This window comes from Schistocerca cancellata, chromosome 8 (assembly GCF_023864275.1).
Source record: "Schistocerca cancellata isolate TAMUIC-IGC-003103 chromosome 8, iqSchCanc2.1, whole genome shotgun sequence".
Lineage (NCBI taxonomy): Eukaryota > Metazoa > Arthropoda > Insecta > Orthoptera > Acrididae > Schistocerca > Schistocerca cancellata.
The window spans coordinates 218,261,888-218,279,519 of record NC_064633.1 but is presented as its reverse complement, the minus strand read 5'-3'; the positions used below and the strand labels follow the sequence as shown (position 1 = coordinate 218,279,519).

Below are 17,632 nucleotides of genomic sequence, written 5' to 3'. Positions count from 1 at the left end.
GAATGGAGTAGATGTTAGCAGAAAAGTATGTATATCATTCCATGCTTTCAGAGGGAGAAACAAAAAGAGCTCACAAAATGAACTATGGAGAATGTGGAGAGGACATACATAATTAGGCCCAAAGAACGTCAAATGATACATGTGTAATGATAAAGACGATCAGAACAACGAAGTGACAAGAATCAAAATGAATTTCCATACAACTAGAATAGTAATTTACCTTTTTAGCTGAATGACTTGCCATTATAGCATAATAGATCTGTGCTCTGTCTTGCAAATCGATATCAGTGCTCCAGGCAATTATTGATCTAAATACTTCACAAAGTTCTGAAATAGAGGTGAAGAGTAATGTTACAACTATTAATTAAATAAATGTACCAAAAAATATGATGTACATCTTGACAAATTAACAACTTATGGGCTACAAATACTCACCAAAGTAAACTTCTGCAGGGTCATATTCCATCATTAAAAAGTAACACAATGACAATATCTCATGACCTGAGGACCAAGATAGAGCACTGCAATTTTCTTGGTTTACTATATGTTTCATAAGATATAGTAGAATTGTCTGTAAATAATTTTTAAAAAATGTTTAGAGTAGAACAGATAAATTAGATGAGATTTTTTCCAACAAAAGTTTGGTACATTATCAATATTAATAACTATACTTTAAATAAATGTTACCTGCAATGTTTTTTAGATTAAATGTATACACGGTGTAGCAATATGAATACAAAAATATGTCCTGAAGTGATTAGAATGTTATAAATTAAATAGAAGCGTACCACACTCTATAAAAACAACATTTAATGTTCGGTTTATTCTCAATACTTGCTGTCCAGATTTTGTTACTGAGATTCATGTCTGTATAACAGATTGTGACTTCAGAGAAGTCATATTGTGACAATGCAACAAATCATCACTCCAAGTCTCATTTTATAGCACATCATGTCTTATGAATAAGACATTTACCTACTGTAAGCTTTTAAAATTCCTTGAAACAATTTACTATACCTAATGGAAATTAAGAAAATGTATGGCATAGACAGTGGCAGCTGGTGATTAGGTGCTAATGTGCTACAGCACACTGTAATTGTCACACTTAAATTATGCCATTTCTCTTCAAATGCGAGCTCGAAATCACATTACAAATAAACCTTCTCTCTTGGAATGCATGCTGGTATACAAATAAAACGGATGAAAAAATGTATTGTAGCATTCTGTCCATGATAATTATAAACCAGTGTTGAGTGCTGAAATGATGGTGAGATGCACTACAATCAACTCCAAGTAGGGACAAAGCTCTCTGTTTTCGGGTGTGCCTGTTCGTATGTGGCATCATACCTTCCGGCATTGTAGGTGCTACGTTGCTCACAGCACCAAGTCAATATTTTTCTTTGGAAGTGCATGTAAAGTATTGTGCAAGCAACATGGCAAATCCAGTAGATGATCTGATAAAGAGGCCCTTTTCCAGTATATCTTAGAAGGAGAAAGCGAGTAGAAGAAGGTAGAAGCTCCTTTGAACTCCTAGAATATTTTGTCCGAGTGATCCGCAGAAAAAGGTAAGTCACTCTCTAAAGGTACATATAGTGGTCAAATGCTCCAATGGGCAATTCATTGGCTTGTGTACAATTGCTGGTGCTGTCATCTTTCTTTTTATTTTTATTTTATTCCTTGCAATGTTAAACTATTAATTATAAAAGTATTGCAGCATAAATATACAAAAAAGATATGCACTATTAAATTGTTTACATAAATTTTGCATCAGAAATGTATTTTTTATTTGAAGGCCAAGAGTAAAAGTATTAAATTATTGTGCAAGTATGTAAGAGTCAAAGCAGCAACAAACACAACTTAGGCAAGGTGTTCTGGGTTAACTGTGATTCAGAACCAGACTGGCCAGTGGACTTTGTCCCTCCCAAGTGGCATGACATTTACAGCTGCCAAGTCTCTGGCCAGTGTTACCTCAACAGATAAGCCTCCAGCCAATGACTTGCCAGAGAAAGTGCGTTATACGTGCCAACATTTGACATAATGACCCATCAACAGTAATAGTTAACTTTGGTGGTAAACAGGAACACAGCTGAGACTGAACAAACAGCATTTTGCAGTACTGCTCCCTCTCTGTTTTTGACAAGTAATGACCGGGGCTCCATCTAATGCCTAACAGATACACCACAGTGTATTCTGCCACCCACCAAACCCATGCAATATCCTTGTCTATTCCCAGTCCATCCCTGCTCCCAAGCCCCTGCCTTAGGGATCATATTCCTGCAATTGACTTTGATGTCTGCCACCACCACCACCACCACCACCACCACCACCTCCTACACCAGCCTAGTCACAGGTGTCACCATCAATGGTAGAGCTACCTGTGAAAGTATGAAAGCAATTATGTGATCTACAAATCAAGATGTAACAACTGTGATGCTTTCTACATGGGCATGACAACCAAGATGCTGTCTGTGCGCAGGAATGGCTACCCACAAACTATGGTCAAGAGGCAGCTGGACCACGCAGTTACTGAACATACTGCCCAGAAGAATGTACTTCTCTTCAATGACCGATTCACAGCTTGTGCCATATGGTTTCTTCCCACCAACACCAGCTTTACTGAACTGCACATGTGGAAACTCTCCTTGCAGTACATCCTACATTCCCATAACCCCCCTGGCCTCAACCTACTCTGATCCCTGTCCTCCACCCACCTATCCCCTTCCCTGCCATGGGTCCACCACCACAAAGCTTTCTATTCCACCACCACATCCACTGGTCTTTTCTCTCCACTACTTCTCTACTCCCCCCCCCCCCCCCCAAGCACCCTCCCAAACTCTCCAACTGCACCTAGCAGCCATACCCTGCCCCCACCATGCCCCTGCATGCTCCCACAAGCAGCACTACACTTTCTCTCACCCCTATCCTACTATCCCCACCCTCCCTATCCCAGCCTCCTCCTTACCCCCACCACCCACATATTGCTTTCCCATCAGGCGTAGTTGCTATAAGAAGCCTGACCTCAGTGCCCAGACACATTGGGCACGTGTGTGAGAGTTGTGCTTGTGCGTGTGTTTCCTGTTTCAGAAGAAGGCCCTTTGGCCAAAAGCTCAAATGTATGGTTTTGCACAGTGAGTGCACATAATTAAATAGTGCGTGCCTCCACGTCCGGCCTAAAGAGGAAACCTCACACCGGCACAGATGGCACAACAAATGCTGCACCATGTGCAAAACAACCATATATATAAGCCAGTGTGCCAGATCCTTGACCACTCTAATGTTTAAGTGACTACTGAATACTTCACTGTAGACTGTGCCTTCATATATTCCCTGATTTCATGTGTTATACTGACAACAATGTCGTTCAGAGACTTAGTATTTTTCTTTATGTGGAGACAAATTAAAAGTTGGTTGGTGGTAATTCTGTTATTGTTTGTGCAATGTTAGAGTACACAGCAGTTTTTGTTGTGCCTGTCTCAAACATCTCTATATGAGTAGTAATCTATCCTTTTCATAATACTAAAAAATCTGAAACACCTTTTCATTTACACGTTAATATCAAAGTGGCTTCAAGTATGTACATGTACATATATATACACACTGAAAAACACACAAACACACACACAAAATTTCGAGCTTTCGCAACCCCCGGTTGCTTCGTCAGGAAAGAGGGAAGGAGAGGGAAAGATGAAAGGATGTGGGTTTTAAGGAGTCATTCCAATCCCGGGAGTGGAAAGACTTACCTTAGGGGGAAAAGGACAGGTATACACTCGCACATACACACATATCCATCCACACATATACAGACACAAGCAGACATATTTAAAGGGCCTATCTACCACAGCGCTTTCCCGTTTGGTAGGTATATATACACTGAAGTTCATATGGTAATTCTTAACAATGTAGGAAGAGAGAGATTGCCACTTACTGTAAAGAAGACATGTTAAGTTGCAGACAGGCACAATTAAAAGACACTTACACAGATCTTTTGCATACAGCCTTCATCAGCAAAGGGAAACAGAGAAACACAGCATTCAAACACACAAGCAAGCACATCTCATGCACACATAACCACCAACTGCTGTGGTTCAGGCCACAATGCCATTCTGGCCTGAACTTCCTGAGCTGGTGGTCATGTGTATATGAGGTGTGCTTGCTTGTGTGCACAAATGGTGTATGTTTCTGTGTTTCCCTTCATGTTAAGTGTCTTTAATTGTGCCTGTCGGCAGCTTAATGTGTCTTCTTTATGGTAAGTAGCAATCTATCTTTCCCTACGTTGTTGATATTTCTACATGGAGTCTCCATTGCAACATAATTATTAGGCTGTTGTAGCAATGTATGATCAAACAGAAAGCAGTTTACAACATTTATTTACAATGATCATATTACTGCCCTGAAGAAATGAGAAGTCAGATTTTAAATAAGACATATGTCATTTGAATCAAGCAATGGAAAAATGCAGGATGGAATGTAATAATATTATGAGAAGTAAAGTTGCTACTCACCATCAGTGGAGATGCCAAGTCACAGATAGGTACAACAAAAGGACTCTCACAATTAAAGCTTTCAGCCACTGACCTTCGTCAACAATAGACACACACATGTGCACGCGTGCGCACAAACACTCACACTCACACAACTACAGTCTCAGGCAACTGAAACCACACTACGAGCGGCAGCACCAGTGCATGGTGGGAGTGGTGACTGAGTGGGGGTAAGGAGGAGGCTGGGGCAGGGAGGGGGACAGATAGTATGGTGGGGGCGGCAGACTGAAGTGCTGCAGGTTAGACGGATTAGACAGAGGGCAGGGGAGAGTTTGGGAGGGGGAGTGTGGGGAGGAACCCCCCCCCCCCCCAGCCTCCTCCATATTCCCACCCAGTCGCCTCTCTTATCATGCACTGGTGCTGCTGCTCACAGTGTGGTTTCAGTTGCCTGAGACTGCAGTCATGTGTGTGAGTTGCATTTGTGTGAGTGTGTGTCTACACATGTGTGTCTATTGTTGACCAAGACCAATGGCCAAAAGCTTTAATTGTGAGTCTTTGTTGTACCTATCTGCAACTCAGCATCTCCGCTATAGGGTGAGTAGTGACTTTCCTTCTCACATAAGTTATTTATTAATATTAATAACATATACCTCAATTGGTTCAACTAAGAAATTTAACAGTGGAGTAGATGATATTGGCCACCAATAAATCCCTTAAGCTCCTCTTAAACTTAACTTTATTAAGGGTTTTTTTAGTGGTGATGGTAAGTTATTGAAAATGTGTGTTCTCAAAGCCATTCTTCAGGAACAAATTATGTGACTTTATATCCTTATATCAATTATTTAAATTTTTAGCACTGATTCCACAAATTGAGCTGTTGATTTGAACAAGATATATATTGTTAATGATAAATTTCAGTAAGGAATAAATATACTCAGAAACAGTAGTTAGTGTCACCGACATGCTCATGTAGTGTAATGCGTAACATGCTAGCTTGCGAAACAAGAAGATGAGCCACATCTACGTCAAATCCACATGATAGATAATGCACTGACCAGTCTGAGTGTGGTTTTTAGGTGGTTTCCCCTACACTCATTTAGGGAAATGCTGTGCTGGTCCCAATTTCCACAAACAGTTAAAATACAATCACATACAGAGGAAAGTTTACATAATTCACAGACATTTGGTACACACGACTTCTCTCCCTTAGGTTATTTGCAACTGTGGAATTAAATAAATTTCTCAGATCTTGAGTGCAGCAGACTCCATACTAGACAGGATAACCTAGAAGAAGAAGAAGAAGAAGAAGAAGAAGAAGAAGTCAACAGCCCCAGTCCCTCAAATATGCCTCTGAAGGGCATCCTTGAATTTATACCATATCTTTATCATTTTCTTAATGGTCACCCCAGTGGCAGTGCAAACAGCACATAATGTAGTCCACACAGGAAAATGCTCTGGTTTATTTAGTAACTGGAGAGTAGCGATAAATTTAATCTGTTTAACAGTGTGCTTCCAGGTAATCTACCAAGTTTCTGTTTCCATTTATGCACAAAATTTCAACATCTGACTGAGCCATCTTTTTCATGTTCTACTAGTTTTGCTGTTAAGTGTACTCGCTGCCTGGACTCCAACCAGATTGGTTGGATTCCAGGCACAGAATATGCATAACAACAAAACATGCCGCACCCGAAGAAGACAGATGGGTCGGTCATCAAAATATTGTGCATAAAATGTATGGTTGAATCCAGGCAGCAAGAACGTCTAACAGCAAAACTCGCAGCACTTGAAGATGACGACTCGCCCAGTCATCAAAATATTGCGCAAAAAATGGAAACAACAGCTCGGCAGAACACCTGGAAGCATTCAAAAAGTAACTAAAAGGAAGACTATAGAATAAAATTGAAGATGATATAAGAAATTGAGAAGATACTGAATAAGATTACAAAGATATTATCTCGATCTGTGATGAGTAATAACTACAAATGAGAAACACATACAAATTTTAAACTTAGGTTTTCTCATAAGTAAAAAAGGTTCCCCCTTTAGTGCCATTATTTTGGGAACTATGCAACAGAGCATGCTCAAATCTTCAGCAGCAACAACAGAAACAGAGAGGATACTGAGGAGGACATACATTTCAAATACAGTAATGACAATCACATGAAAAGACAGAAGCATCACCTTCACCCACTCCATCCCCTTCTCCGATTGACGAAGAGCAGCCCAGAATACTGACACCAAATGACCTAATGTTGTATCTTCCATGTGCACAGCTCCTGGAGCAGGTTGTGTAGTAACCTGCACCAGCAATGAGAGCAGCTCTCTGGGAACAGCACTTTCAGGACGCCGATCACGCATTTTCTCCTCAAGACTGAGTGCAAATGGGATGAATGTCACATCATCCTCCACCACAGAAGCCACCAAACTGAGAAAAAAAATTGTAATCAGTAAAAATAAACTAAAAAGAGTTTATAGAGATTACTATTTCAATTAGTGTTATGCGAAAACTGGTAAAATAGGAATGCTAACTTGGACATCATCAGAGACAATTTAGTATTGTTCACATTTTTTTTGTGTGGCTTAAAGACCTGGCTGAATGTGAGCTCATTGTCAATACCTTGGTTTTGACAGACAGATGGAGAGGGTTATGTTGCTGAAGGTGCCAGTAAAACATGTAACAAGATTTTAGGAAATCATGCAGTACCTTATGTCATATACACAATGGCTAAAACACAAAGTTTCCACATCAAATAGTATCAAGTACATTACATCCAGCACAACAGCACAAAAACCCTTTACAGGAGTGGAGGCTGCCATTACACACGGACACACTTTCATAACAAAGACAAATGATACCGCCGTAACAATGAAAACTAATTAACTTGTTATTGCAGGTCTATATGGTCCTCCGCATAGAGTAAGAACATCTAGCAAGTGAATCTTACTCACTGACCCTCTTCAGTTTTCTTCACACTCACAGTACACTGTGACAAAAGTCACGGGATACTTCCTAATATCCTGTGGGACCTCCTTTTTCCTGGTGTAATGCAGCAACTCCACACGTCATGGACTCAATACGTCATTGGAAGTCCCCTGTAGAAATATTGAGCCATGCTGCCTCTATAGCCATAGATAATTATGAAAGTGTTGTTGGTGCAGAAGTTTGTGCATGAACTGACCTGTTGATTATGTCCCATAAATGTCTGATGGGATTCATGACAGGCACTCTGGGTGGCCAAATCATTTGCTCAAGTTGTGCAGAATTATCTTCATACCAAACACAAAAAATTGTGGCCCAGTGATGTGACGCATTGTCATCCATAAAAATTCCATCTTTGTTGGAGAACATGATGTCCATGAATAACTGCAAATTGTCTCCAAGTAGCTGAACATAACCATTTCCATTTAATGATCAGTTCAGTCGGACTACAGAACCCACCACATTCCAGGTACACAGCCCACATCATCATGCAGCCACCAGCAGCTTGCACATTGTCTTGTTGACAAATTGGGTCAGTGGCTTCAACGGGTCTGCACCACACTCGAACCGTGCACCAGCTCTTACCAAATCGAGACTCACCTGACCAGGCCATAGTTTTCCAGTCATATAGGGTCCTTTCAATATGGTCATGAACCCAGAAGAGGTGCCGCCATACTCAAGTTACAGCAGATGCAGCTCGTATTTAAAGGCTCTAAGGTGAAGCCACCCCAAAATAATATATTAAAAGAAAGTCTCAATAATGTATTAGAGAATTTAAATTATCAGAACACATTCTGCAGATTCCCCACATGGATTTAATTAATATCGGTCACTGTCACAAAACAATAATACTTGATGTTTCAAAATGAAATACTGAAAACATTAAGCATGAAGTGAACCTCACACACACCATGTTAAAGATCTCTTCAAAATACATCTTATAGTATGATTTGTTGAGGTAAACCCTTGGGCAGCATTATGTTGGTGGATAAATAAAATACCTATAGATGTTATCTTGGAGTTAGCTTTTGATATTATTTAGTAGTTGATTATGAAACAGAAAGAAGATACAGTATGTTAACGTTTGGCTAGAGTGCGATAACCACCCCCCCCCCCCCCCGCCCCCCCCCCCCCCCTCCTCCTGAAATCTTGGTTGTCGTGACAGGCTGATTTGTATGTAGTGTGACCAAGATCTAGGTTAGTTCCGATCGATAACTGTCACAGCTTTCCACAGTATGGAAGCCACGAGCCATGCCTGAGTTACAGGTACCATTACATCAGGTTAAAGGATTCGAGTAGTTAGCCTCAAACACACAATTATAATCAATTGCAGCACCTGTCACGTATACGTGCGTCCACTGTTTTGTACATTTTTCTATAAGCCAAATCGACAGTCCACTGCATTGTCCCACATATTGCTTGATCACAGATTACAGCAGTTTTAGGTTGTTTTATAATCAGTTTCCTTAAATATATAGAACTTGTATAGCACTGTCTACAAAAAAAACGAAAGTCCTGTCATTGCAAAGACCTGGTTACATTCTAGCTAGCAGCAACACTATTTTTTACATTTATTTATATTCTATATTTATTATCATGTGTAAATGTCATTTACAAAAAAAGGAATTACTTTTTTAAATAAAAGTAACATCTATTTATTTTTCATTATCAGTCATTACAACAAGGGCGTTTTTTGTTGCAGTAAGATCTTTCTGCGAAATTTCAGTCAATAACTTTTAATCCCACCTATATAACGAAAAATGATCACCATAAAAGAATAAGATAAGTCAGAGATCCTATAGAAATATTTAGTGTCCATTTTTTTCACATGCTATTTCAGATAGGAATGGCAACAAATAGCCTGAAAGTGGTTCTATCAACCATCTGCCAAAACTTAAGTGATTTGCAGAGTAGCCATATGTGTGCAGATGTTGAAAGCACACCTCAGACATCAAAAACAAAGTGAGTGAGAAGAAATCCCCACCCTCTAGATAATTAATGTTATGTCAAATTCAGGACTAAAACTGATCTATAGTGTACCCAGAAGTATAGGTTAGGTTTATGGCTGATAGTTTAAGTAGTGAGTTGACAAAGCAGTACCAAAGACTTCAATTAACCCAGTACTGATAGATGAGATTATCATCAAAGTATCAGTTTAATAAGTTGTAGTTGCAAAATACTGACACAGATTACTTACAGAAGAGTGAAAAATTAACAAAGGCCGGACTCAGCTGTAATCAATTTTTAGTTCCGAAGAAATGCAAGAACATGTGGGGCAATACTGACACTATGTTAAAAGATAGTCTGAGAAAGGCAAGCAGCATTCATAGCATCTGTAGGTTTAGAGAAAGCTTTTGACACTGTTGACTAGGATACACTCCTTGGAATTCTAAAGGCACCAGGGACTGAATACAGGGAGCAGAAGGTTAATTACAACTGTTACAGAAAGAGAGGCAAAAGTTATGAGTAAAAGGAAATGACAGGGAAGTAGTAGTTGAGAAGAGAGTGGGAAAGGGTTGTGGGGTATCCTAATGTTTTTCAATTTGTACACAGAGCAAGTAGTAAAGGAAACTTAGACCAAATTAGAAAATAGAATTAAAGCTGAGAAAGAAGAAATAAAAACGACGAGTCTTTCCTATGGCATTGTAATTCTGTCAAACAAAGCAAAAGATGTGGAACAACAGTTGAATAGAATGGATAGTGTCTTGAAAAGTGGTTATAACATAAATTTCAACATAAGTAAAACAACAGTTTTGGAGTGTGGTCAAAGAAAATTAGGAGGCACTTATGGAATTGGATTAATAAATGAGATACTAAAAGTAGTCAATGATTTGTGCTATCTGAGCTAGCAAAAAGAACTGGCATGGGCAGTATAGGCCAGGTGTAAAATGCAGACCGGCAAGAACACGAAAGCACTTCTGAAAAAGAGGACTTTATTAACATTTAATACAATTTTAAATAATGGAAAGTTCAGGTCAGAATATCAACAATATTATGAAAAAGATACATTGCTACTCACTGTAAAGAAGATATGGTGAGTTGCAGACAGGCACGATGAAATGACTGTTACATACAAGCTTTTGGCCAAAGCCATCTTCAGAAACCAGAAATGCACCCCCTCCCCTCAACACACACAAGTAAGCACTCCTCTCTGTCCAGACTGCAACAGAAATGCTTTCAATGGGAGCAACAATTCGCAGAGGGGCTGGGAAGAGGGAGGGATAGTAGGGTATCAATGTGGGGGGAGAGGAATCAACACTGCCCGGCAGAGCATGCAAAGATTAGAGGTGGCAGGACACGGCTAACACGCACAGTGTCAGGAGTCTGTGGGGGAGGGAGGTGTGGCGCAATGAGCAGTGCACAGTGAGGGTGAGAGGAGGTGAACTGAGAGGAGGTGACAGGGCACAGGAGGAGGGCAGGGGTTGAGCATCTGGGTGGACAAATCAGGGACAGTAGGTTACCACAGATTGAGGCTACGATGATTTTGGGAGAGGAGAATGTGTTGTAAGGATAACTCCCATCTATGGAGTTCAGAACAGCTGATGGTGGAGGGGGAGGATCCAGATGACCTGGGTTGTGAAACAACCACTGATATCAAGTATGTTATGCACAGCTGCATGTTGGGCCACAAGGTGGTCCACTTTGCTCTCGGACACAGTTTGTTGGTGGCATTTCATCCTCGTGGACAGCTGTTTGGCAGTCATACTAATATAACAAGCTGAACCAAGATTGCAGCAGAGCTGGTATATAATATGGATGCTTTCACAGTTGGTCTGGCTTCTGATGAGGTAGGATAAGTCTGTGACAGGACTGGAATAGGAAATGCTGGCAGGTCTTGCACCTGGGTCTTCCACAGGGATACGATCCCTGTGATAAGGGGATGGAACTGGGAGAGCGTAAGGATGGACTAGGATGATGTGGAATTTGGGAGTTTGATGCAACGCCTGTTTAGAAGGGGTGGGAAGGATCTTGGGTAGGACGTCCCTCATTTCAGGGCTTGATGGTAGATGATCAGAACCCTGACTAAAGATAAGGTTCAGTTGTTCCAGTCGGGTTTCTATTGGGTGACAGGGGGTGCTCCTTTGTGGCTGGTTCTTGGGATGGTGGAAGGATTGGAGGTGCGTGGGGTACGGCACAGGAGACCTGTTTGCAGACTAGGTATACAGGATAGTGTGTGCCTGCAAAGGTCTTTGTAAGACCTTCAGTGTACTGGGAAAGGGCGCCTCAGTCACTGCAGATATGCTGTCCACAGGAGGTCAGGCTGTATGGGAGCAAAGGTGGAGAAGGAAAGCAGCTGCACCTTTCCAAAGGAACCATCCCTGCATTTGTCTTAAGCGATTTAGGGAAATCGAGTAAAACCTAAACCAGGATAGCTGGATACAGGTTTGAAGTCGTCCTCTTGAATGCAAATCCTGTGTGCTAAGCACTGTGCTACCAGATTCAGTTTGATGTGGAAGGGATGACAGCTGTCAAAATGCAAGTATTGTTGGTGGGTTTGATATGGCCACAGGGGTGGCTAGAGCCATCAGAGAGGAGGTGGCCAACATCTAGGTAGGTGCCACACTGGGTTGGGGAGGACCAAGTGTAGAAGTGGACAGGAGAGATGGCACTCAGGTTGTGATGGAATGAGGACAGGACCAGATCATGAAGATACTATCAATGAACCAGAACCAGACCAGGGGTTTGTAGTTTTGGGAGGCTAAAAGGTTTCCTCTAGATGGCCCATAAACAGGTTGGCATAGGTGGGTGCTGTGCTGCGGATTTGTTTTTATACCTTCCCTTCAAAGGTGAAGTAATTGTGTGTTAGGATATAATTAGCGCAATGTATGAGGACTGAGGTAGTGGGTTTGGAGTCTGAAGGGTGTTGGGAGAGGTAGTGTTCAACAGTTGTAAAACCATGGACATGAGGAATATTGGCGTATATGAAAGTGGTGTCAACGGTGATGAGTAGGGGGGGGTAAAAGGATGGGGACGATGGAGAGTCGGTGAAGGAAGTCATTGGTATCTTTGATGTGGGAGGCTAGAATTTGGGCAACAGGTTAGAGGTGTTGGTCAGTGAGGGCCAAAATTCTTTCAGTGTGAGCATAATAACCTGCTAAAATGGGGTATATAGAATTGTTGCATCTGTTGATTTTGGGAAGCATGTAGAAGTTAGGTGTGCAGAATGTCATAGGAGTGAGAAGGGAAATGGATTCAGGAGAGAGGTTCTGGGAATGTCTCAAGGCTTCAAGCTAGGATTTGAGATTATGTTTGACTTATGGGATGTGATCACTCTTACAGAGTTTATAGGTGGAAGTGGTAGAAAGCTGGCAGATTCCTTCCACCAGGTAGTCACTGTGATTTGTAACAACAGTGGTGGAAGGTTCGTCTGCACGTACAATAAGGTCACGATTCGCTTTGAGGTTGTGTACGGTTGTCCTTTCTTCTGCTGAAATGGTTGTGTTCTTCGGAAGAGACCTGGGGAGGAGCAGTGTGGCCAAGCTGGAGGTAAGTAACTCCTATAAGGTGATCACGGGGTGGCTGTGGGGGAGGGGTGAAGGATCACAGTTGGATGATAGTGTGAACTGGAAGAGGCAGGGTTCAATAATAGAATTAGGTTGGATTTGGTTGGAAGGACTGGTGGCAAAGAAGTGTTTCCATTGCTGGGAATGGGAAAAGGAGAGTAGCTCTTTGACAAGTTTAACATGGTTAAACTGTGGTGCAGAACTGAAAGTGAGTAATTTGGATAGGACTGAAACTTTTGTAGGGCTGAGAATTTGGATTCTGCCTGACATTCTCCCAACATATCCACTTTCATGTAGCAGCCAAAAATTGAAATAGCTTTCTCTTCTAGTCACTGTGCAGTTTCTTCCTTCTTTGTATTTGAATTACGAATTTCTCCTTTTTTCCTTGAATGATAACAGTTATTCATGACGAGCACACAACCCTCTTCTAAATCATGTAATAAACATGAAAACCAGTGTTTAAATATGTCATGATAATCACTGATTTGCTGTACACTTTTGATATTCAGATGATCCTGCATGATAGATACACTTTCTGACATGATTTTGATTGAGCCATGTCTCATCAAGATAAATAACATAACAACAATTATTTTTTTAGGATTTGGTGTATTTTTTTAGGATTTGGTGTATTTTTCTCAGAAAAATTACCCCAGGTGCTTCAATATCAGATCTCTCCATCAGAATACATCTACCACGCAAAGATTTTAGAATTTATCCACTCAAGTGGAAACCCTATGTGAACGCAGTCTTATCGTGTAAAACATCTGCTACCTTTGGCCTTGTAGAACACTTCTCATAATAAGATGATTGTTTTTGCTGGATATCATCCAAATTAGTGTCAATTTTTCTTCCACTAGTATCTTTCCTCAGAGGTTAAATCATCATTTCATGACCACAAGTTTCTGTTCTCCATGTTCTTGTGCATACTCTCTGTACTGTTCATAATGAAACACTATACAACTTTCCTGTTGGAGTCTGAGGTGCTGATAATATTTTCTCTCTTCTGGTATTGTCTTTATGATCACAAAGAAATTTGCAAGTCTTGTAAGTGACTCTCTTTGTTTTGCTCTGTGTGTGTGGACACTACGGCTTGGAAGCAAAAACAGAAATCTAGGCAATGAAAATTACTGATCTCTTCACTAACATAAACCTCCTTACGGCAAATACAAAAGCAAAAACAAGGCAACAACAAAGTTGTAAAACCATGCCCAACGCAGCATGAATGATGGGCAGTGTTGCCACATAAATCCTGTTAATCCTATTAATGGTGGATGTTTGTTTAGTAGCTGTTGCTTCTTACGGTTCTATCTAGAAAGGACCTGTGACAGAACTGATACTATAGCAACAACATGTACTTAGAGTCTAAAGACCAAGTCCGACTAGCCAAACACTTCTCAATGGTCATTAAAAATGGCGGGAAGATGAGGGGCAAGAGAACTCCCAGTTGGAACTTTTGCTGATCCCAACAGTCTGTTCTAAATTAATTTAGAATTGATAGCTATAACAGAAGTAGTACGGGAGAGGCCCACTTAGAAAGCTCAGCATGCATACTGCCAATCCCATAAGATCCGTAAAAGCAGCAAGCTCCTGTAGCTGCCAAACCTTCACCCACACTGTCAGAACTCTTCCGCTTGCACTATGCTTCAGTTTTAGCCAGCAGCTGACCTTTGTGAGCATTGTGTCCTACGATTTTGTTTTCATTTTTACAGCTGAAGAAGTTATTATTTTATTTGTTGTTTTTGTTATTTGTTAAGTGGTACAGAACACTATCAGAAGCAAGTTCACACAAAGCTAAGCGTGGAAAAGTTTGACATCGATCTCTTGACCAGGAGAGGGTCATACGAGGTCAGTTGAGAGAAATAGTTTGGCTTATTGCCTACTCTGCGACTGGAAATGTTAATAGTGGCCCACTGCTCTCCATTAATACGGTAATCGATACAACTCCTGCAGCACTGAATATAAAGAAAAACACTGTTGTGACGACTGGCATGGAAATTTTCGAGAAAGAAAAGAATGCTGGGAAAACAATGAAGCTTGAAACTATGGGGAAAAAACCATTGTGTGGATAAGCACATTGCCCATATAAATTAATTTATTGAGGATGTGATTCATCTTAATATTAACGATTATTATCATAGAAAGGAATATCTGATGCTCAGCAAGTTATTGGTCGTCGTTAAGGGCTGATGCCTTTTTCAAGTAGTCACGCATTACTATCCACAGTTTTACACAAACCATGATTTCACTACAGACCATTCTGTGGGTGTACACTTTTGATGGAGAGGGAGGATATAACTGCATAGCAACGCAGATTTTGAAGGCAGATTCATGGCATGAATGTAAATAAAATGGTGTGGTTTAATGAAATGTTGGTGAATTATGGTCACATTGTTGAACAGGGCTGGGCAGACAACACAATTAAAGAAAGAAAAAGCAATGCCTTTCGGCAAGATGCGAAGGTGCAGGAACCTCACACAGTTTTTTCTCAAACCATTTCCTGCCTTTTAAATTAAAGATGACAAGAGATTCTCACAAAGGAATAAACCATGTTATGTTTATCAAGTGGTTCACAGAATCACTAATTCCAAATCTGGGAAACCAGGTAAGAATTGTTATAGATAATGCTCCTTAATGTTGTAAAGAGTCTTCACGGGGTTGCTGCCAGATGACATTGTGCAAATTCCACAATATTTCCATGGAGCAACTGTTCAACATCTTCAGCTGGTTGAAACTTGCTGGTGGCTAGGTACGACTGACGGTATCGCATGTCAAGAATGCGCAGGTGTGGAAATCACACATGTGCAATGATTTGCAGATACATGGTTTTCGGCGGAGGGCATTTGAGTAAGGTGCCATCTACCTGCAAATCATTGCCCATGCATTATTTCTGCTCCTGGGCATTCTTCACGCACTTGTTCTATATACAGGGGTGTCGACGTGCTGATATCGTCAGTTGTGCCTAGCCACCAGCAAGGGTTCAACCACTTGACGATGTTGGACAGTTGTTCTGAGGGAATAGCGTGGAATTTGCACAGCGTCATCCGGCAGCAAATCCTTGAATACTGTTTACAACATACCCACCATGAAAGCTCGAAGAGTCACAATGCTCCTCAATATTTAGCTGTTGTGAGAAAGCAACTAGCATGGCTAAGCAAAGGAGTAAATGCTGATGAAAGTAATAACCTTACAAAGGTGGAGATAATTACGTTAATCTCTCTCTACAACCCACAGTTCCCCAATGATGATACTGAAGGGCTGGAAAATAAATAAATAAACTGAGTGTACAGTCTTAGGTTACCACCTTACCACTGTCATTTCAAGCTAATAGGTGTTAGTATACACCCAAATAAAAGGTTATATTGCCAGGAATAATAATAAACTAAAACACTTATAAAATAAGTTATTAGGAACATTGCCTCTGAAGACTGGAAACAGGTCATCAACCAAACGTGGAGCATCATATAAAGTTCCAAGCAGAATGAAGCTGTTTTACAAAATTAAGTGGAGGAAATGATAGTTTCATTAAATAACAACAGTGACACTCACAATGAAGTTGACAGAAACACTTCAGCCAACTTTCATAGCAACAAGAGTGATGTTAGTGGAGTTTTTCCTATTATCATAATAGGAAGACAACACTGGTGGATATGACTTAATTTTTTGGAGTATGGAAAACAGCTACACAAAAAACTAATCTCAGGAGTACAGTGTACATCACACAAAATAAATATCACCATTGCACAATGTAATTGCTGCAATTGTAAGACATTGCCTCTGCATCACTTCTGTTCTCTCCTCTACTACCAGTTACCTAATTTAAAGTAATTTTTCTTACCAGAATAAACAAGCATAATCTTACTTTTTTGTTAGAAATAAACAGCTGGATAAGAAAACTTAGTAACAGGTTACTCATAAGCCTAGTAATTTGTTTCTCATGACTGAACCATAAGGAACGAAAACATGCAAGCAGACCATTGTGCAACATATTTAACTGAAATTATCTATGTTAGAAAACTCCAACAGAGTTCCAATTTGAAGTAGATGAAAACGTTATGCTTTCTTGCAAGTTTGTTCACATAATGTACTCGTCTAACATCAGCAACAAAGAATGCTTCCTGCATATCAGAAATTCAGTAAAGTTGTCAGCAAATTCATTTTCATAAACTATCTTTATTTCATTTTAATAATTTTCTACCAAAACTAAAACTAAAATGAGCGCAATGATGCCAGCTCCATCTTTGTACAGCATATAGTTGTCCAATTTGAGTGAGTCGAATGAAATTAATGTGATGCATGTATTCCATGTGGAACATATCAACTCGGCTCAGTGTCTCCCTGTGCTCCTACCAAACTGTCAGTCCAAAAGTAATTTTGATCAGCCTGAAGTAAAAAGAAAGGGGTTGATTAATAGAACATATCCTGAGGTATGAAGGAACTGTCAATTTGGAAACGGACAGAAGTGTGTGCGTATGGGGGTGGGGGTTAAAACCGAAGAAAAAGAGCAAGGATTGAAGGCAGGAAGCAGTAGTTACGCAGATGCGAAGAGGCCTGTACAGGAATTATTTTTGTGGAGTGTTGCACCAAAAAGTCTTTGGACAGATCACTACAACTAAATTCATTCACACACCAGTATATTCTATAGATTGAAGTATTGAAACAAACTC

General features: G+C 40.4%; 1 protein-coding gene across 2 annotated transcripts in view; it reads right to left on the bottom strand.

Moving 5' to 3' along the window:
* LOC126094961 (AP-5 complex subunit beta-1-like) overlaps positions 1-17,632 on the bottom strand; it is a 147,877-nt gene that overhangs the window by 51,662 nt on the left and 78,583 nt on the right. For both annotated transcript variants that reach the window (XR_007521900.1, XM_049909616.1), the window contains exons 10-12: positions 6,663-6,906; positions 436-571; positions 221-327 (exon numbers count right to left, since the gene is read on the bottom strand). Coding sequence is in view for 1 of the 2 variants with exons in the window: in XM_049909616.1 (XP_049765573.1) it covers positions 221-327; positions 436-571; positions 6,663-6,906 (487 nt within the window). In the remaining variant the exon portion in view is untranslated. The remainder of the gene's footprint in view (positions 1-220; positions 328-435; positions 572-6,662; positions 6,907-17,632) is intronic.